This window comes from Microcaecilia unicolor, chromosome 9, assembly GCF_901765095.1.
Source record: "Microcaecilia unicolor chromosome 9, aMicUni1.1, whole genome shotgun sequence".
NCBI lineage: Eukaryota > Metazoa > Chordata > Amphibia > Gymnophiona > Siphonopidae > Microcaecilia > Microcaecilia unicolor.
Window position 1 is genome coordinate 175,408,555 of NC_044039.1, and position 22,380 is coordinate 175,430,934.

The window sequence follows — 22,380 nt, forward strand, 5'->3', positions numbered from 1 at the left end:
CCCCCGAGATCGACCTTCTTCAGTCTCGGCCCCGAGGAAGCGACGGATGGATTCGACGTCCTCCTCGTCGGTGCCGGGGAGCTCCGGTGACATGCTTCGGAAGAAATCGAAGAAGCATCGACACCGGTCTCCTCCCCGTGTCGGCACCGAGAGCTCTGGGTCGCCGAGGGATTCGGCACCCAGCAGGCATCGGCACCGAGAGGACCGCTCACCCTCTGTTCAGGAGGTGTCGATGCGCTCCGCTCTGGACAGCCCGGAACAGCCTCCACGCCCGGAACAGGTACTGACGTCGACGCCTGCATCGACCTCTCAGCCTTTCTCTGCAGCCGCTCTAAACGAGAGCCTCCGGGCCGTTCTCCCAGAGATTCTGGGAGAGCTGTTGCGCCCTACCCCTCCGGTACCGGCGGTGCTTGCGCCACCGGTACCGTCGAGCGTGGCGCCGGCTGGCCCATCGCCCAGGTTGAGGTCCCCGACGTCGGTACCGCGTGCGGTACCGACCGCGGCCACCTCCCAGGAAGGCTCCCCGACTACGTCGGCGGAGGGAGCTTCGCCGATGCGGGCGAGGGAGTCTACCTCTCGACGCCCCCATCGTGGACGGGGTTCCACGGAGTCGAGCAGGGCGAGGTTGCAGACACAGGTCCGTGAACTTGTGTCTGACACCGAGGGTGAGGCCTCGTGGGAGGAAGAGGAAGATCCCAGATATTTCTCTGACGAGGAGTCTGAGGGTCTTCCGTCTGATCCCACTCCCTCTCCTGAGAGACAGCTTTCTCCTCCCGAGAGTCTGTCTTTTGCCTCCTTTGTCCGGGAGATGTCTACGGCCATCCCCTTCCCGGTGGTTGTGGAGGACGAGCCCAGGGCTGAAATGTTTGAGCTCCTGGACTATCCTTCTCCACCTAAGGAAGCGTCCACTGTTCCCTTGCACCATGTCCTGAAGAAGACATTGCTTGCGAACTGGACCAAGCCATTAACTAATCCCCACATTCCCAAGAAGATCGAGTCCCAGTACCGGATCCATGGGGACCCAGAGCTGATGCGCACTCAGTTGCCTCATGACTCTGGAGTTGTGGATTTGGCCCTAAAGAAGGCTAAGAGTTCTAGGGAACATGCTTCGGCGCCCCCGGGCAAGGACGCTAGAACCTTAGACTCCTTTGGGAGGAAGGCCTACCATTCCTCTATGCTCGTGTCCAAGATCCAGTCTTACCAGCTCTACACGAGCATACACATGCGGAATAATGTGCGGCAGTTGGCGGGCTTGGTTGATGCTCTTCCCCCTGAGCAAGCCAAGCCTTTTCAGGAGGTGGTCAGGCAGCTGAAGGCGTGCAGAAAATTCCTGGCCAGAGGAGTTTATGACACTTTTGATGTTGCGTCCAGGGCCGCTGCTCAAGGTGTGGTGATGCGCAGGCTCTCATGGCTGCGTGCCGCCGACCTGGAGAATAGAATCCAGCAGCGGATTACGGACTTGCCTTGCCGTGCGGATAACATTTTTGGCGAAAAAGTCGAGCAGGTGGTAGAGTCTCTCCACCAGCGGGACACCGCATTCGACAAGTTCGCCCGCCGGCAGCCTTCAGCTTCTACCTCTACAGGTAGACGATTTTTCGGGGGAAGGAAGACTGTTCCCTATACTTCTGGCAAGCGTAGGTACAATCCTCCTTCCCGACAGCCTGCGGCCCAGGCTAAGCCCCAGCGCGCTCGCTCTCGTCAGCAGCGTGCGAATCAGCAAGGCCCCGCGGCTCCCCAGCAAAAGCAAGGGGCGAGCTTTTGACTGGCTCCAGCAGAGCATAGCCGACATCCAAGTGTCAGTGCCGGGCGACCTGCCTGTCGGAGGGAGGTTGAAAGCTTTTCACCAAAGGTGGCCTCTCATAACCTCCGATCAGTGGGTTCTCCAAATAGTCCGGCAAGGATACACCCTCAATTTGGCCTCTCAACCTCCAAATTGTCCACCGGGAGCTCAGTCCTACAGCTTCCAGCACAAGCAGGTACTTGCAGAGGAACTCTCCGCCCTTCTCAGCGCCAATGCGGTCGAGCCCGTGCCATCCGGGCAAGAAGGGCTGGGGTTCTATTCCAGGTACTTCCTTGTGGAAAAGAAAACAGGGGGGATGCGTCCCATCCTAGACCTAAGGGCCCTGAACAAATATCTCGTAAAAGAAAAGTTCAGGATGCTTTCCCTGGGCACCCTTCTCCCCATGATTCAGCAAAACGATTGGCTATGCTCTCTGGACTTGAAGGATGCCTACACACACATCCCGATACTGCCAGCTCACAGACAGTATCTGCGATTTCAGCTGGGCGCACGCCACTTCCAGTACTGTGTGCTACCCTTTGGGCTCGCCTCTGCGCCCAGGGTGTTCACAAAGTGCCTAGCTGTGGTAGCAGCGGCGCTTCGCAGGCTGGGAGTGCACGTGTTCCCATATCTCGACGATTGGCTGGTGAAGAACACATCCGAGGCAGGAGCCCTGCAGTCCATGCAGATGACTATTCGCCTCCTGGAGCTACTGGGGTTTGTGATAAATTACCCAAAGTCCCATCTTCTCCCAGTGCAGAAACTCGAATTCATCGGAGCCCTGCTGGATTCTCGGACGGCTCGCGCCTATCTCCCAGAGGCGAGGGCCAACAACTTGTTGTCCCTCGTCTCGCGGGTGCGAGCGTCCCAGCAGATCACAGCTCGGCAGATGTTGAGATTGCTGGGCCACATGGCTTCCACAGTTCATGTGACTCCCATGGCCCGCCTTCACATGAGATCTGCTCAATGGACCCTAGCCTCCCAGTGGTATCAGGCCGCCGGGGGTCTAGAGGACGTGATCCACCTGTCCACGAGTTTTCTCGAATCCCTGTATTGGTGGACGATTTGCTCCAATTTGACTCTGGGACGTCCCTTCCAAATTCCTCAGCCTCAAAAAGTGCTGACCACGGATGCGTCTCTCCTGGGATGGGGAGCTCATGTCGATGGGCTTCACACCCAAGGAAGGTGGTCCCTCCAAGAAAGCGATCTACAGATCAATCTTCTGGAGTTGCGAGCGATCTGGAACGCTCTGAAGGCTTTCAGAGATCGGCTGTCCCATCAAATTATCCAAATTCAGACAGACAATCAGGTTGCCATGTACTATGTCAACAAGCAGGGGGGCACCGGATCTCGCCCCCTGTGTCAGGAAGCCGTCAGCATGTGGCTCTGGGCTCGCCGTCAAGGCATGGTGCTCCAAGCCACATATCTGGCAGGCGTAAACAACAGTCTGGCCGACAGGTTGAGCAGGATTATGCAACCTCACGAGTGGTCGCTCAATTCCCGTGTGGTGCGACAGATCTTCCAGGCGTGGGGCACCCCCCTGGTGGATCTCTTCGCATCTCAAGTGAACCACAAGGTCCCTCAGTTCTGTTCCAGGCTTCAGGCCCACGGCAGACTGGCGTCGGATGCCTTCCTCCTGGATTGGGGGGAAGGTCTGCTGTATGCTTATCCTCCCATACCTCTGGTGGGGAAGACTTTGTTGAAACTCAAGCAAGACCGAGGCACCATGATTCTGATTGCTCCCTTTTGGCCGCGTCAGATCTGGTTCCCTCTTCTTCTGGAGTTATCCTCCGAAGAACCGTGGAGATTGGAGTGTTTTCCGACCCTCATCACGCAGGACGAAGGGGCTCTTCTGCATCCCAACCTCCAGTCCCTGGCTCTCACGGCCTGGATGTTGAGGGCGTAGACTTTGCCTCTTTGGGTCTGCCAGAGGGTGTCTCCCGCATCTTGCTTGCTTCCAGGAAAGACTCCACTAAGAGAAGTTACTTCTTTCATTGGAGGAGGTTTGCCGTCTGGTGTGACAGCAAGGCCCTAGATCCTCGCTCTTGTCCTACACAGACCCTGCTTGAATACCTTCTCCACTTGTCTGAGTCTGGTCTGAAGACCAACTCCGTAAGGGTTCACCTTAGTGCAATCAGTGCATACCATTACCAAGTGGAAGGTAAGCCGATCTCAGGACAGCCTTTAGTTGTTCGCTTCATGAGAGGTTTGCTTTTGTCAAAGCCCCCTGTCAAGCCTCCTACAGTGTCATGGGATCTCAATGTCGTTCTCACCCAGCTGATGAAACCTCCTTTCGAGCCACTGAATTCCTGCCATCCGAAGTACTTGACCTGGAAGGTCATTTTCTTGGTGGCAGTTACCTCGGCTCGTAGAGTCAGTGAGCTTCAGGCCCTGGTAGCCCAGGCCCCTTACACCAAATTTCATCACAACAGAGTAGTCCTCCGCACTCACCCTAAGTTTCTGCCAAAGGTTGTGTCGGAGTTCCATCTGAACCAGTCAATTGTCTTGCCAACATTCTTTCCCCGTCCTCATTCCTGCCCTGCTGAACGTCAGCTGCACACATTGGACTGCAAGAGAGCATTGGCCTTCTATCTGGAGCGGACACAGCCCCACAGACAGTCCGCCCAATTGTTTGTTTCTTTTGATCCCAACAAGAGGGGAGTGGCTGTAGGGAAACGCACCATATCCAATTGGCTAGCAGATTGCATTTCCTTCACTTACGCCCAGGCTGGGCTGGCTCTTGAGGGTCATGTCACGGCTCATAATGTTAGAGCCATGGCAGCGTCGGTAGCCCACTTGAAGTCAGCCACCATGGAGGAAATTTGCAAAGCTGCGACGTGGTCATCTGTCCACACATTCACATCTCATTACTGCCTGCAGCAGGATACCCGACGTGACAGTCGGTTCGGGCAGTCAGTTCTTCAGAACCTGTTTGGGCTTTAGGATCCAACTCCACCCCCCGAGGGCCCTGTTTGTTCTGTTCCAGGCTACACTCTCAGTTAGTTGGTAAATTTTTTAGGTCAATCTCAGTTATGTCCTCGCCGTTGCGAGGCCCAATTGACCAATGTTGTTGTTTTGAGTGAGCCTGGGGGCTAGGGATACCCCATCAGTGAGAACAAGCAGCCTGCTTGTCCTCGGAGAAAGCGAATGCTACATACCTGTAGAAGGTATTCTCCGAGGACAGCAGGCTGATTGTTCTCACAAACCCGCCCGCCTCCCCTTTGGAGTTGTGTCTTCCCTTGAAGTGTATTGTCTTGCTACATACTGGACTGGCCGGCTCGAGCCGGTTTCGGGCGGGAAGACGGCCGCGCATGCGCGGTGCGCGCGGGCGCGCGAGGGCTAGCAAAGGACTTTGCTAGTGAAGTTTCCGATTGGAGGGGCTGCCGTGGACGTCACCCATCAGTGAGAACAATCAGCCTGCTGTCCTCGGAGAATACCTTCTACAGGTATGTAGCATTCGCTTTATATAATGTTAGACCAGTAAAACTTGAGTTAGGAACAGATGTAATTTAATACTGAGTGGTCTGTTTACAAAGCAGCACTAGCAGCTGTCAATGCGCTAATGCCGACACGGCCCATTCAAATTGAATGGGCCATTTTGGCACTAGCGCGTGAACAGCCGCTAGCGCTGCTTAGTAAACCAGAGCATTAGTGATTTAAGCTAGATAATTGAAATATGGAGAAAAAAAGGTAAAGAGCTAGGATTAACTGGGGTAGACAGGAGTAGTGGGAGGTGGGATGAGGTAAAAATTAATGCCATGAGTTTATTTGAGAAGAGTGCTTATTTTCTTAAAGGCTAGGCTGAAGAAGTGAGTTTTCAGTAGACTTTGAAATAACAAATAATCATCAGTGCAATTGTTGGGTTTAGATATGGAGTTACAAATTTTAGTGCCTTGATATAAAAAGTTAGCAGTATGAATTGTTTTGTAGATTACTTTCTTACAATTTGGGAACTGTAGGACAAGATATTCTCTAGATTGTTTACAGGTATTAAGTGAGGGTAATTCAGTGAGGTTGTTAATATATATTGGGGCAGAACCATACAAAATTTTATGAATGAAGGTACATAGCTTGAATGATATTCTATCTTTTATTGGCAGCCAATGCAAATCATACAGAAATGGGGTTACTTTGATGAAGCATGGTAGTCTGAATTTGAGACGTGTGGCAGTGTTTGAGCAGTTTGTAGTTTTTTTAGGAGATCCCCTTTAAGTCCTGCATAAATAGAGTTGCAGTAATCAAATTTTGTTAGGATAGGGATTGAACTAGGGTCATGGGCGTAGTTTGGGGGGGAGCGAGGGGGCAGTGCCCTCCCAAACGGCTTGCCACCTCCTTCATTGCCCTCAGCATCTCCCCTGACTCCCTCTCTTCTTCCACCTTTCTCCTCCCTGAAGCCCTGCACGATCCTGGATTCCTCTACCCCCTCCCTCCCTTCCTCCCTCCTTTGGCGCTGCAGTCTTCAATTTGTCTGGGCTCCTGGCAGCGTTAGCGATGTATACTTGCTACCATCGCACTGTCCCAGAAGCCTTCTCTCTATAGCGTCCCTTGGTCCCACCTATGTGGGAACAGGAAGTTGAAGAGAAAGCTTCCGGGGCAGACCTAAGGCAGTGTGTATTCAACGCTAATGCTGCTGGCAGCCCAGACAAGTTGAAGACTGCAGCGCCAGAGGAGGAGGAGGGGATAGCGATCTTGGTCCTTGGAGTGTGTGTGTACTTGCGCGATCCTGAACCTCATGGGGGGGGAGGGGTGGTGTGCGCAATCCGGACTGGGAGAGGTGGGGCAGGGGGAAGGAGCAGAAGATGGATGGGACTGGGGGTGGGAGAGGGGAAGAAGCAGGACGTGAAATGACGGATATGAGAAGAAGGGCAAGAAAATGGGATGATGTGGGGAAAGGTTGAGACATAATATGAATGACATGGAAGACTGGAGAGAGGATAAGAGGCATTGAAAAGGGATTGGGGTACTGGTGGGGGGTATAGGAGAAGGGGATGTCTCTGAAGGTGGTTAAGTTGAGGTGGAAAGGGGTTAAAAAGATGGTGAAAGAGAAGCTATTGGGCATGGGATATAGGGTAACAAACAGAAGAGTGGCCTTGGAGGCAAGGGAAGGAAGGAGAGACATGGATGAAGCTGGGACCGATAGGGTGACGAGATGCAGTGGAGGATAGATGAAGGCAAAGAGGCTGAATACAGAGTATGGGAATGGGGGACTAATGAAGCGGGTGAAAGATGGGGGAGGAATTTAGGGAACTGGGTAAGGGAGAGACAGAGGGGGGGAACAGGAGTGCTGGAGAGGGAATGAGAAAGGAGATGGTCAAAGCCAGTAACTAGACTGATACTAAGGAATAAAGAGTGAGAGAAAAGATAATGTGTATCTGGATTTTCAAAAGTCATTTGACAAAGTACCTCGTGAAAAACTCCAGAGTAAATTGAGGAGTTGTGGAATAGGAGGTAGTGTTCTATTCTAGATTAAAAACTGGTTAAAAGATAGAAAACAGAGAGTAGGGTCAAACGGTCAGTATTCTCAATGGAGAAGTTTAGATAGTTCCTCAGGGGTCTGTGCTGGGACCGCTGCCTTTTAACTTATTTATAAATGATCTAGAGATGGGAAGAACTAGTGAGGTAATTACATTTTGCTGATGACACAAAGTTATTCAAAATTGTTAAGTCGCAAGAGGATTGTGAAAAATTGAAAGAGGGCCTTATGAGATTGGGAGACTGGGCATCTAAATGGCGGATGACGTTTAATGTGAGCAAGTGCAAAGTGATGCATGTAGGAAAGAGGAACCCATTCCATAGTTACGTGATGCAAGGTTCTACATTAGGAGTCAATACCCAGGAAAAGGATCTGAGTGTCATCATTGATGATACGTTGAAACCCTCTGCTCAGTATGCAGTGGGCGGCTAAGAAAGCAAATAGAGTGTTAGGTATTATTAGGAAAGGAATGGAAAATAAAAATGGGAATGTTATAATGCATTTGTATTGCTCCATGGTGCAACCACACCTCAAATACTATGTGCAGTTATGGTCACCACATCTCAAAAAAGATATAATGGCATTAGAAATGGTACAGAGAAGGATGATGAGAAAGATAAAGGGGATGGGACGACTTGCTTATGAGGAAATGCTAAAGTGGCTGGGACTCTTCAGCTTGGAGAAGAGATGGCTGAAGGGCGATATGATAGAGGTCTATAAAATACTGAGTTGACTCATAACCACTTTTAACCACTCGCCTCCACCTACCCTCCTCTCTTCCTTCCCGTTCACATTAATTGATTTGATTTGCTTACTTTATTTATTTTTTGTCTATTAGATTGTAAGCTCTTTGAGCAGGGACTGTCTTCTATGTTTGTGCAGTGCTGCGTATGCCTTGTAGCGCTATAGAAATGCTAAATAGTAGTAGTAGTAGTAAATGTGAATCGCTTGTTTACTCTTTCCAAAAATACTAGGACTAGGGGGCACGCAATGAAACTACTAAGTAGTAAATTTAAAACAAATCAGAGAAAATATTTCTTCACTCAATGTGAAATTAAACGCTGGAATTTGTTGTCAGAGAATGTGGTAAAAGTAGTTATTTTAGCAGGGTTTAAAAAAAGGTTTGGATAATTTCCTAAAAGAAAGGTGCATAAGCCATATTAAGATGGACTTGAGAAGATCCACTGCTTATTTCTAGGATAATCAACTTAAAATGTATTGTACATAAGTATATAAGTATTGCCATACTGGGAAAGACCAAAGGTCCATCGAGCCCAGCATCCTGTTTCCAACAGTGGTCAATCCAGGTCACAAATACCCGGCAAGATCCCAAAAATGTACAAAACATTTTATACTGCTTATCCCAGAAATAGTGGATTTTCTCCAGGTCCATTTAATAACGGTCAATGGACTTTTCCTTTAGGAAGCCGTCTAAACCTTTTTTAAACTCCACTAAGCTAACCGTCTTTACCACATTCTCTGGCAACGAATTCTTGCTATGTACTTGTGACCTGGATTGGCCACTGTTGGAAACAGGATACTGAGCTGGATGGACCTTCAGTCTGTCCCAGTATGGCAACACTTATGTTCTTATGTTTATGTTCTCTGTATTTTCTTATCCCTCTCCTTGTGTCCACTATTGCACCTCTATGTCCTGGTCCCTATGTTCTTTCCATGGCCAGCAGTTCTTCTGTGCCCTTGTTCCTCCCTATGTCCAGCTTCTCTCTTCTCTTCCTCCTGTACCTCCCCCGCTGTGGGATCTCTTTCTCCCGCCCTGCATCTCTTCTCCTCTCTCCCCTGCTCCAACTGTGTTTTCTCTCTACTCCCCACCTACCAATCCATCACCTGCCCCTTATATATATATATATATATTACTTGTACCCCTCCCCACCATGCAGCATTTCTCCTTCTCTGTACCCCACTAGCCAATTCTGCACTTCTCCATACACCCACTCCATGTTCCTGGGTTCGGCATCTCTCCCTTCCTCTCCTCCCCTCACCTTATGAAGCAGCTAGTTGCAGCAGAGAGAGCACTGAAAGCTCTCTCTGGCTGGTGGAGACTTTACTTGCTGCTTCCTGCCCACATGAAATTGGAGGTGGGACATGGCAAAGAAAAGGCTTCGTCAGCCAGAAAGGCAGCTTTAAGTGTTTTCTCTGCTGCGACTCACTGCAATGTGTAGAGAACTGGCGGGGGAAGCTGACATGATGCTGGACCTAGACATGTGGGGGGGGGGGGGGGGGGGAGGGAAGGTGCAACTTCAGGTAACCCCTAGCATTGGGTGGCCCTGGACATTTAGCCAGTTTTGTTCAATGGTAGCTATACCCTGCAGGGAGGGGAAGTTTGCAGCGCATAGGTACCATTTTCCTTTAAAAATCTGATTAAAGGGCAACTGCTGTACCTCTGGGTTCCTTAAAAATTCATGCCCAAATGACCAATGCCCCATGCTTTTCAGAAACAATGCCCTAAAAATAGCGCTGGAACATCGTGGTGAATTAACTCCCCAATGATCGATGCATATTTTTACGTGTTATTAGCATTAATAATCCTGGGAAAGTGTGGGAGGATTGTGCATGAGCATGTGCTCAGGCACAATCCTTTGCACTTGCTGACAGCCCGGACCTGTCAAACACATGGGCTGGAGGTCCATGGACCCCAGGACCCACCTCCCAAAACAACCCCCTCAAGCACTACACCCTCAACCCCCCCCCCCCCCTCAAGGGCACAAGTGGCTGGAAGTCCAGTGAATCTCCAGCCCCTCCTAGCCCTCCAACACACAAAAAATGTACCCGATGGCCCATACAATCAGAGCGCTCATCTCTGATTATAGGAGCAGAATATAAGTAGAGCTCATTTAAATCTACTTTAAATGAGCTCTGCGTTTTGGCTTCGCTCAGGCGCTTTCAGCCCGATGACCATGGGGGTGCAGGTAAATGCGGGCGCTAGTGGCCTCTAGCGCCCATATTTGCCTTGGATCCTCGTGCTGTGAGTGTGTTACTAAGTTCATAATCTTTTTTTGAACTTTAGTAAGTTAGATGATTGGATTATAAAGACTAAAATGTGTGTATAAGGCTTCTATGTTAAGCAAATTGATGTGGTACCATGTTAATCCACTTTTAAAGGTAATAAATAAAAATAAAACAAGACATTGAAAAGAAAATAAGATGATAACTTTTTTATTGGACTAAATACATTTTTTGAATAGCTTTCAAAGGTAACGATAGCTAGTCAAAAAATGTATTGAGTCTTATTTTCTTTACTATGTTTTGTTTTGTTTTATTTCTATTTACTATGTTAAGCAAATATGCAGCATATCAAAATTTACTGATAAGGTAGGTGCTTGTAATTTAAATACAATTTATTATGAGAATTATTTGAGGCATGACAGTTTTCTTTTTTTTATTTGGACTTTCATCTCAGTTGGTACCTGCTTCTATGGACTGTAGGCATTATGGGACAATTCTATAACTGGGCTCCCCAATAGCAAGCATAAATGTACACTCCCAAATGTGGCACTTTAGTGTGCAATTTACAGTTTTCTGTAAGTTACGCGTAAATGTTGATCTTGCCCATGCGCCTCCCCTGTGAATGCCCCCTTGTATATAAGCACTAAGCAAGTTTGTGCATGTCATTTATTGAATAGCACTGAGCACTCAGCACTTATGCACACATGTATACATTCACACGCATAAGTGCTGGTATTCTATAATTTAAGTGTGCAGAGCGCCTTGTTATAGAATGAGAGTAGATAAGGGCAGTTCTATGAATAAGGTGCTAACATTTAAGCAGTGAATATAAATATCTAGAATATTGGCATATATACATAATGGGCTAGATTTAGTAAATGGCACCCAAAATTGGGTGCTGAAAAAATTTTCCATTATATATAACAGCATTGAGTGCTGATTTTAGCATCCAAATGTTGGCACCAGGAGTTACGCCTGCTGAAACCAGGTATAATTTCCAGTGTTCAATTTGGGCACACATCCCCAGTATTCTATAATACTGTGTGCAAATTTTAGGAATGCCCATGACCCACCCAAGAACTTCTCATGGCCATGCCCCCTTTTGGGTTGTGCACTATGGGATTGGGCACATATTGTTACAATAGCACATAGCAAGTTGTGTGTCCAAATCCAAATTGGTGCCAATTACTGCCAATTAGCACTTAATTATTGGCACAATTTAATTGGGCGCACATCTTGGATGCGTGCATAAATGATGAAAATCTGCTAAAGTCCTATTCTATAAATGCACCCAAATCTTATATTTAAATTGCAGCCCACCAAAACAGCCAATGTGGGGACTAACAATTATATAACTAATTACAATGTCCCAAACATTTTTTATATAAAGCAGATATCTTGTGACTGCAAATAGAATAAACAGTATGGTTATTTTATTTGGGGATCATCAGATCTAACCGCAGCACAACTCATATGAACAATTTTGTTCTTTCATTTAAAAGAAAATGGTTGTGGTGCGAATCCTCATAAGATCTCCCTTTTCTAAATTTTTCTTTGCTTTTCTTAATTTTTCATATTCATATTTATATTCCTTAATAGTCCATTTTATAAAAATGAGCTGTATGCTTATAGCCCAACTTATCTTAGTGTGGCGGCAACCTTAACCGCATTTTCTTTGAAATGAAAGAACAAAATTGTTCATATGAGTTGTGCTGCGGTTAGATTTGATGATCCCCAAATAAAATAACCATACTGTTTATTCTATTTGCAGTCACAAGATATCTACTTTATATAAAAAAGTTTGAATGTTTGGGACACCCAAATCTTATATAGCATGTATTTAACAGGTGGGCATACAGATGACTGAGATCTGGGTGGACATTAGCCACTACCACCCTCATGTCAATATCCAAAATACAAAATTGAGCAGTAAGAATACACACTTCCACAAACAATCTTTTCAAACCACAAGAAGAGTATCAGAAAATCACTTTGCATCTGTGACAGGTTATTAGGCCTCTTAATTATTATTTATTGCATTTGTATCCCACATTTTCCCACCTATTTGCAGGCTCAATGTGGCTTACATAATTTGTTATGGTATAGTCATTTCATGATAACAAAAACACTTAGTATTGTACAGAGATTAAGTAAAGGAAGAAAGAAGGAAGGAAGGAAGGTGTTATTCGGATGGTATGGAAGGTGGACTTTAATAATTGGGAATATTGGTGAGGTAATGTTGTAATAATTGGGAATATTGGTGAAGTAATGTTGTAATAATTGGGAATATTGGTGAGGTAATGTTGTGAGGCTGTGGGTTCTCTTAGTAGGCCTTGTTGAAGAGATGAGTCTTCAAAGATTTGCGGAAGCTAGTTATTTAGTCAAATACTTTCAGGGTTGTAGGCAATGCATTCCACAGCTGCGTACTCATGTAAGAGAAGGTGGTGGCGTGTATCAGCTTGTATTTTAGTCCTTTACAGCTGGGGAAGTGCAGGTTGAGAAATTGCAATAATCCCATTGCAAGCCCGAACCTTAGGTTGTGCTTTCCTCAATCATTTATTCTTCTGGGTTTACTTAAAGAATGTTTCTTGTATATCAAAACATTTTAATTTCAACAAACAATGTGTCTTTAAAATCAAATTTTATAAAATTTAGACATATCTCAGATTCAAGCTATCTTGAAAACCAGCACTTATCTTTTAGGAGTAGGCAGCCACCATCACATTAAATCTGAAACATCCGCTCTACACCCACATTCATTGCACCGACATCAGGCACTCTTACTTTGTGGCATTTCGGTTGTGAAGAAAGATATTGGGCGATCTGTGCAAAGATTTGAGGAAGACTCCCAAAGCAGGCACAGGTGTGCTGAAATGCCACAAAGGCAGGAGTACCTGATGACAGTGCAGTGAATGTGGGCATCAAGTGGATGTTCCACATTTGTATTTGAGATCTGGGTGCAGCATGGGCAGGACTCACACTTATTTGTCTAACTTATAGAATATAATAAGCTGCGTGCATATATCTCTGGCATTTATGTGTGATGATTTACACCAGTTCTTTACATCCTAAGGTTCTTTTAGTTTCTTAAATTTAAAATGATCACTCATTGCTGTATTCACTTAGGTTTTGCTTATTTTGTTTTTAACAATATTTATTGCAGGTCCTGAACTTACATGGAAACAGCCTGACTAAACTGAAGGACATAGCCAGGTTCACAGGGCTTCGAAGGCTTATTATCAGCTTTAATGAATTTTCTAGTTTAGAGGATGTGTCTTATTTGGTAAGATTCATTCTTATTCTACTTTCCAAAGAGATGGAGGCTTTTGGAATTACCCTGTCTGTGTGCCTTTGTATGTATCTGCCTTCCACTAATAACTTTCTCATTCAGCATCCTATCCACACCCAAGTTTTTCAGGCATGTCAGGACATAGGAAGATTCTACCAGGGACATTGTTTTCATTTTATATATTCTACACCAAGGGCTTAACAGTATAAGACATCTCGGTAGCTACTGTTGAGAATTTAGGGGTCCCGAGCCCCCCCAAGAAGGCTAGAGTGACCTTAATCTGACTCCATCTCTAAATAACACTAGTACTGGGGTAATCAAGGAGTTATTGCCTCTAAGGGAGACGTTAGGTCTAAGGAAAAGATACCAGCCTTATGACAAACTGGATTTAGATTACAAGTTATACAATGAAGGAGATTGACGGTATTGACTATGAGGAAAGTGCCAGCATGGACATTCCATGGCGTAATGTCCCAATTGGAAACAACGGTTGCACTGTACTTCAGTTCGGTGGCTGGGAGTAGGCTGAGAGCGATAGTCCCGGTACTGATTGTTACCTCTAGGAGCATTGGAGTTATGTGGAATGAGTGAATCGGCTCTTGCAGGGGGCCGTCTACTAGGCCGCGGATTAAGATTTACCTCACCAGGTATCAATAACGATGTCAGATCGACAGTGTTTGGGATCATGTGATCAGTGATAGTTGATACCCATCTACTGAGAATCTGATAGTGGAGATGACGGGTCGAGTCGGGTGTATATGTGTAAATAAAGTCTAATAACCTTTTCAGAATTTTGGTATTAAAGGTGCCCTTACGGGGCCACGAGAGTCCAGGCTGAAACTTATTCCAGGAATGCCATATTTGGCAAAACTTTATAAGATTTATGTGGTCTCCTGGGAAGTGATTTATCACTCTCTCAAGAGGCAGCATAATGAATTGGGTACCAGAAAACCCAGAACTCTGGTATGGTAGAACACCGATATCTGGGTTGTGTCAAATTGTACTGGCAAATCTAGTCTTATACAACACCTATATCACCGTTGTTTCTAAATCCTACCTCCATAAAAATGCGTTGTAGATTATCAATTTAATTACCCCTTCAAGGCTAAACATATACAGCTCAAAAATAAAAACCACATCATGCTTATCTTAAACTGCAAACTGTGTCATACAATTACAATTAAAGAATAGCGTTGCAGAGGATCAATTTTAAGTGTCATAATAATATTTTGAGGGACAAGCATTGGAATACTAACAAATAACCCGCAGTAACAACGACCTATTGATTATCTAATAAATTAAATATACAAATAAAATAGTGAAAGCAGTTGAGAAAGGGGTAAATTATGCAAGAAATAAAAAGGCGTAAGGGGGGGGGGCAGAGAGGTGTACCCAAAGTGTGAAGTGACACCAATGGGCACGTTGTGGGCTACACCCACAGTGGGAGGGTTAGTAGGAAAAGAAAAAGAGAAATCAATAATGGCCAGAAACAGAATCAGAGAGCATGAAAGGTAGAGGTTAAGCACCTCTCAGAGGTTTAAGTACAGCACAGAGGAAATAAACCCAGATCTCTATGAGGGACAGCAATCAATTGGAAGATAAAACAACAGAATTTTAGTCAAGAGCTATAATCAACCCCCACTTTGACAAAAATTCTCATGGCGTGTTCATATCGAACGGTGGGTCACCAAGTTTTTCAGGCATGTCAGGACATAGGAAGATTCTACCAGGGACATTGTTTTCATTTTATATATTCTACACCAAGGGCTTAACAGTATAAGACATCTCGGTAGCTACTTGAATGCCTGTCTGCTTATGTAAAAGTAGGGAGGTATTTGAAAAAAGGGTTGGTGTCCCCAAAGTTATATGTAGACCGAAACCTCTCACCCCCCCCCCCCCCCGTGTCAAAAAATTCTTATATATCTGATGCTGTTGATTGCCCTTCTTATATGTGTAAATACTAGCAAATCTAGCAGTTTCATTTATATTCTGACATAATATGTGCAACTAGTGTTGTTGCCATGTAAAGCCAGAAATTTGTATCAATTTTCCTAATAGGTTACTTCTCTTGCTACAGAGGAAGGAAGCATTCTACAAATATGGTGGCAGGAAGCAAAAATTTATAATTTCATGTGGTTTTTTTTTTTTTGAGATGTGGCAAACAGAATTGCAAGCAACGCTCATATTTGATCTCACCCTCAAGCGATACAGAAACATTATGACATTCTCTATTTTACACCCCACTTCTTCCTTAACAATTCAGCCTAAGCTCTATTCTGAAAATACTAGCTTAATTTACATAGCACTTATTTACAAGGGGGCTGTGCACGGAGATAGAGAAGGGCTGTGACATAGGCATGACTGTCATTTATGTGTATAACTTACAGAATACTATCATGTATGTGTGTCCCTGGTACTTATGCCATCTATATAGTGGGCATAAGAGTGGATACCTAGATGTTCAGCTCGTTCGTACCAGATTACACAAGTATTCTATAAAGGAAACCAAGCACCTAGTTTCCATTATCCTTTATTTATTATTCAGATTTATTAACTGCCTTTATGAAGAGATTCACCCAACGCGGTGTACAGCAGGTAGAGTTTAATATAAAACTTACAATTTTGTTAACAGCATAACAAGAGTAAAATAACCAAGAATAAACATAAATACAATAAATGAGGTAAACTTGAAAACAGTAAATTGAAACCTAATAACAGAACTACCGTGAAACAGTATAAAAAATATGGCAGATAAAGACATGAATGGTCCATCCAGTCTGCCCAACAGTTACATTCATTATAAATTCATGATTAAATCAACAATGAATGTGATATAAAATACTTGATTGTGGTCTTTTTTGGGGCATTCCTGGGATCTACCCAATACTTTCTTTACATCCCAACTACTGGAGTTGCCGTCAAAGCCCATGTCAACTTATTTGAATCCATCTTGTCTTGCAGGAAACAGATTGTTAAAGCCTGCCCGGCATTGTCCATGTTCCAGCTACTGAAGTTGCTGTTGAAGCTCTTTCCAGGCCATCCTAAACGAAATGGACTCCTACAATGCACCCTCAGGGTGCCTAAATGGAGGCGGCCAGATAATGAATTGCCCACTTACTGAAATTTTGAGTATAAATCTAGGCACTCAGCCCTATTAAATGTTCATAAAGAGCAATTTGAGAGCATAAATACTGTTCATATTGTCCCCCAAATGTATTACACTTTAGTTTTGCATGTGATATTCAATTGATCCTTCCTACTGAAGGATCTGTAACCCAAGTACAGAATAAATTGATGGCTGCTGTTAGGGGAATTTAACCCTGACTATTAATCAATTCATTTTAAATCCGGAGAAAATTAATATTTTATGAGTGGGAGGATCAGTTTAGGAAACAATTCCTGGGGGTTAAGATTCAAGAAATGGAACACGTAGCTAGTTTGGGAATTATAGTAACATAGTAGATGACGGGAGAAAAAGACCTGCACGGTCCATCCAGTCTGCCCAACAAGATAACGCATATGTGCTAATTTTTGTGTATACCCTACTTTGATTTGTACCTGTGTTCTTCAGGGCACAGACCGTATAAGTCTGCCCAGCACTATCCCCGCCTCCCAACCACCGGCTCTGGCACAGACCGTATAAGTCTGCCCAGCACTATCCCCGCCTCCCACCACCGGCTCTGGCACAGACCATATAAGTCTGCCTAGCACTATCCCCACCTCCCAACCACCAGCCCTGCCTCCCACCATCAGCTAAGCTTCTGGGGATCCCTTCCTTCTGAGGAAGATTCCTTTGTTTATCCCATGCATGTTTGAATTCCGTTACTGTTTTCCTCTCCACCACCTCCCGCGGGAGGGCATTCCAAGCATCCACCACTCTCTCCATGAAAAAATACTTCCTGACATTTTTCTTGAGTCTGCCCCCCTTCAATCTCATTTCATGTCCTCTCATTCTACTGCCTTCCCATCTCCAGAAAAGGTTTGTGCCGGACGATCTGCCGGTTGGGGGGAGGTTAAACTATTTTTCACCAAAGGTGGCCTCTCATAACCTCCTACCAGTGGGTTCTTCAAATAGTCCGGCTAGGATACTCCCTCAATTTGGTCACAAAGCCTCCAAATTGCCCACCATGAGCTCAGTCCTTCAGCTTCCAGCACAAGCAGGTACTTGCAGAGGAACCCTCCGCCCTTCTCAGCGCCAATGCGATCGAGCCCGTGCCACCGGGGCAAGAAGGGCTGGGATTCTATTCCAGGTACTTCCTTGTGGAAAAGAAAACAGGGGGGATGCGTGCCATCCTAGATCTAAGGGCCCTGAACAAATATCTGGTCCGAGAAAAGTTCAGGATGCTTTCCCTGGGCACCCTTCTCCCCATGATTCAAGAAAATGATTGGCTATGCTCTCTGGACTTAAAGGATGCTTACACTCATATGCCGATACTGCCAGCTCACAGACAGTATCTTCGGTTCCGTCTGGGAACACGGCACTTTCAGTATTGTGTGCTACTCTTTGGTCTCGCCTCCGCGCCCAGGGTGTTCACAAAATGCCTGGCTGTCGTAGCGGCGTCTCTACGCAGACTGGGAGTGCACGTGTTCCCTTACCTCGACGATTGGCTGGTGAAGAACACCTCCGAGGCAGGAGCTCTACAGTCCATGCAGTTGACTATTTGACTCCTGGAGCTACTAGGGTTTGTGATAAATTATCCAAAGTCCCACCTTCTACCACATCAAGGTGCATCCAGCTCTGCATGATGCCTCCTTTGAGGTTGAAATTAACACCATTCAAGTATCCCTCTGCTTTCTTCTGCAGGATCTCTGCTGTGAAGCCACAGCCACCTTTTTTGGTCTATGATTCTATAGCATGGATAGTACTTGCAGCTGTTTCCCTTTTTAGCCTGCTAGTGGCATAAATATTTGACAAAAATGCTAGAGATTGCACTCTTAAAATCTGCTGACGTAGTATGAAGGGAAGAGGAAGGGATGTTGTATTAAGCTCGCACCTTTTTCAGTTGTAGCTCAAGACAAGTTACATTCAGGTACAGTGTTGTGAAGAGGTAAGTGACTTCCCAAACTCATAAGGAGCCCTGGTTCTCAGCCTATTGTGCTAACCATTATTTATTTGTAATTTCTTGTTATACTTCCTATAAGCCTGAAGCTATAAAAGCGATTTAAATACTGATACAGTAGTTATTTTTTTCTGTCCTTGGAGGGCTTACAGCACAAGTTTTGTGCCCGAGGCAGCGGAAGGTTCAATGACTTGCCCAAGATCGCAAGGAACCAAAGTGCCAGGATTTGAACTGGATTTCTCTAGTTGGCAGCCCAGTGCTCTAACCATTAAGCCATATGGTCTGTGCCCTGAAGAGGACAGGTACAAATCAAGGTAGGGTATTGTCAGCCGCTCCTCTCAGCTGCGTAATTGTCTCTCTCCCTTATCCGTGCTGTCTGCTTCCGACTCCACACTCGTCCGTGCAGTTCGCTCTCCCTGCCACACAGTTCCGCTAGCAAGGCGGTGCAACACAGTTCAGCTTGCCAGTCTATTCCCACCCCGCCCTCTTCAGCAAGGCCTCAAAACAGTTCAACTTAGTTAGGCTTTAAACCCAGTTCTGCTAGCCAGGCTTCAAACACAGTTCGGCTAGCCCGGCCTTCCAACAAAGTTCAGCTAGTCAGGCTTTGAACACAGTTCTGCTAGCCAGGCTTCAAACACAGTTCTGCTAGCCAGGTTTCAAACACAGTTCGGCTAGCCAGGCTTCAAACACAGTTCGGCTAGCCAGGCTTTCGAACAACGCCCTCTTCAGCAAGGCCTCAAAACCGTTCAGCTTAGCTAGGCTTTTTTCCCCAGCACAGCTTAGCCAGGCTTTTAAAGATCCACCACCCTCACTTGTCAACACTTTACCTCTTGACAACCACCCGCTGGATCTCTCCTGACTATTATTCTTCTCTGATACTTTTGGGCTCCTCTAGAAGTCACTCTTCTTCCCCAGCCACTTCCTCTCCCACCTCCATTTCCTCTTCCACACCTTCTCCTCCTACCTCCTCCAACTCCTCCCATTCCATCCCCTCATTCTCCACCCCCTCCCTCAGGTGTTCCACCCTCTCCTCAGCTGATTCCATCTCCCAATCAGCCCGCTCTCCTTTCCTCTCCTACAGCTCAGGTACTCGTTTGTCCTCCTCTCTCCTATTCTTCCAGGCAGTCTGAAATCTGTGTTCTCTACGCTCCTGCCTCCGCCCCTCCCGCAATGCATTCTGGGATCTGTAGTTTTTCCACTCTGGCTTTTCTCTCTTCCCCCCTGCATTCCGGGCTCTGTGGCTTCTCTGCTTCTCACAGTATACACAAAAAGTAGCACATATGAGTTTATCTTGATGGGCAGACTGGATGGACCGTGCAGGTCTTTTTCTGCCGTCATCTACTATGTTACTATGTTCCAGTTCAAAAACTCGAATTCATAGGAGCCCTGCTGGATTCTCAGACAGCTCGTGCCTACCTTCCGGAAGCGAGGGCCGACAATCTTCTGTCCCTTGTTTCCTGGGTGCGGGCGTCTCAGCAGATCACAGCTCGGCAGATGTTGAGATTGCTTGGTCACATGGCCTCCACAGTTCATGTGACTCCCATGGCCCGTCTTCACATGAGATCAGCTCAATGGACCCTAGCTTCACAGTGGTACCAAGCTGCTGGGGATCTAGAGGACGTAGTCCAGCTGCCCACCAGTTTTCTTCAGTCCCTGCAGTGGTGGACAATTCGGTCCAATTTGACTCTGGGACGTCCCTTCTGTTGGATTATTTGTAGTAAATAATTAGCAGATTTTAGTACACACAGCTTCAGCTTTAGAAATGTTAATTTCTTTCTTCATCTCTCTCTCATTCACCCCTGAATGATTCACTGCTGAGTCACTTTAAAGTTGAAGTAACAAAACATCTGTTTACTCACAGTTTGTAGTTTGATTATAATCAGACAGGCTTATATATACATATTACTATACATTTGTATTATCAGCTCCTTCCATGTGCTTAGATGGTAATGGATGCTCACACCACCATAGATCCTCTCAGGTTAGGAGAGATCATGAGCTCCATGTGCTCCATGTGCTGCATCTGCTGTGTCTAACCCCCACAGGAAGTTACATAGCTGTGTGACCTCTCTAAGTAATTTACATCAGAGGTCACAGAGTAATCACAGAGAAATAATAGGTGACAGTCAATGCATGTAAAATACAATTACATTCCAACAAACCCCTTCTCATGCATAACTGTCATGCAATTATTTATTCATACAAAGTCCAAGCTTTATACGCAGATTCACAAAATGTTCTCTGGGTAACGGTTTGGTCATGATGTCAGCTGTCATCTCACTGGTGTGACAATAGTGTAGACTGATGACCCCTTCTTTTGCCAACTCTCGCACGTTGTGGTATTTCGTTGCGATGTGCTTGGTGCGTGACTGAACCTTGTCATTCTGTGACAGTCGGATGCAGCTCTGATTATCTTCCATTATCTGGATTGGTCTCTTTTCAGCTATTCCAAAATCCAGCAAAAGTTTTTCAATCCACATCAGTTCTCTGCACGCTTCCGATACGGCCACGTATTCAGCTTCTGTAGAAGACAAACTCACAATACTTTGTTTATGACTGGCCCATGAAATTTGTACATTTCCATACATAAACACATATCCACTTGTGGATTTATAATTAGAATGATCCCCTGCCCAATCTGAATCACAGTAACATATTAGTTTTGGATTACTATTGGCTGAAATCTTTAATTTACAATCAATGGTACCCTTTAAATACCTTACCATCCTTGTAACTGCAGTCCAATCTGATTTGGTAGGTGAGCTGACCCTTCTGCTCAAAATTCCTACTGCATTTGCTATATCAGCCCTGTATGTGGTAGCTAGATATAAAAGCTTACCTATGGCTGATCTATATTGGATGTTATCTGGTAAAGGTTCTCTTACTGTTTCATCCTTCAGAAAATCAGTGATCATGGGAGTGCTTACAACTTGGGCATCTTGCATACCTAAACTTTCAATAAGCTCATTTATTTTCTGCTTCTGGCTTAGAAGATAAGAACCATCATTTTGTTTCTCAATTTCTATACCAAGATAGTATGACACATTTCCAAGTTCTTTTATCTCAACATTGAGGTTTAAATATTTTACAATGTCCTTGTACTCTTGCTCACTTTTGCTTGCAATGAGCAGATCATCAACAAAAGCTAAAATGTATGCATATTGTCCATTTGTGCACCTAGTGTACAAACATTTATCTGCTTCACCTTGCTTAAATCCTAAATTTGTCAATATTTCATGCAATTTATCATTCCAACATTTTGCACTTTGCTTTAATCCATAAAGACCTTTGTTTAATTTACACACTAGCTGTCTTTGTTTTGTATTTATGAAACCTGTTGGCTGTTCCATGTACAAGTCTTCAGTTATTTCTCCATGAAGAAACGCTGTTTTCACATCAATGTGTTTGACTTGCATGCCTTTTGAGACTGCAATGCTCAGAAGTGTTCTGATTGTCGTGTGTTTCACTACAGGTGCAAACACTTCATCAAAATCTTCTCCATATTTTTGAAGATATCCCTTTGCGACTAATCTGGCTTTATACCTTTCCACTTTTCCTTGTGCATTCCTTTTTAACTTGAATACCCATTTGCATCCTATAGCTTTCTTGCCAGGAGGTAATTTTGTAAGAATCCAAGTATTATTTTTATCCAATGCATCAATTTCTTCTTGTGCAGCTTTATGCCATTCAGCAGCTTCTTCTGCTGGCATTTTCTCAATCTCATCCCATGTTAAGGGCTCTTGAGCTTCTGCTGACTTTGTTAGGTAAGACAGTCTTGGGGGTGGAACACCTTTGTTTTCCCTGGATGAGCGTC

At 45.4% G+C, this 22,380-nt stretch overlaps 1 protein-coding gene across 2 annotated transcripts in view; it reads left to right on the forward strand.

Annotated features, from left to right (window-relative positions):
* The window catches only part of LRRC9 (leucine rich repeat containing 9), a 469,353-nt gene that overhangs the window by 257,732 nt on the left and 189,241 nt on the right, over positions 1-22,380 (forward strand). For both annotated transcript variants that reach the window (XM_030213856.1, XM_030213854.1), the window contains one exon: positions 13,381-13,500. In XM_030213856.1, the coding sequence (XP_030069716.1) occupies positions 13,381-13,500 (120 nt within the window). The remainder of the gene's footprint in view (positions 1-13,380; positions 13,501-22,380) is intronic.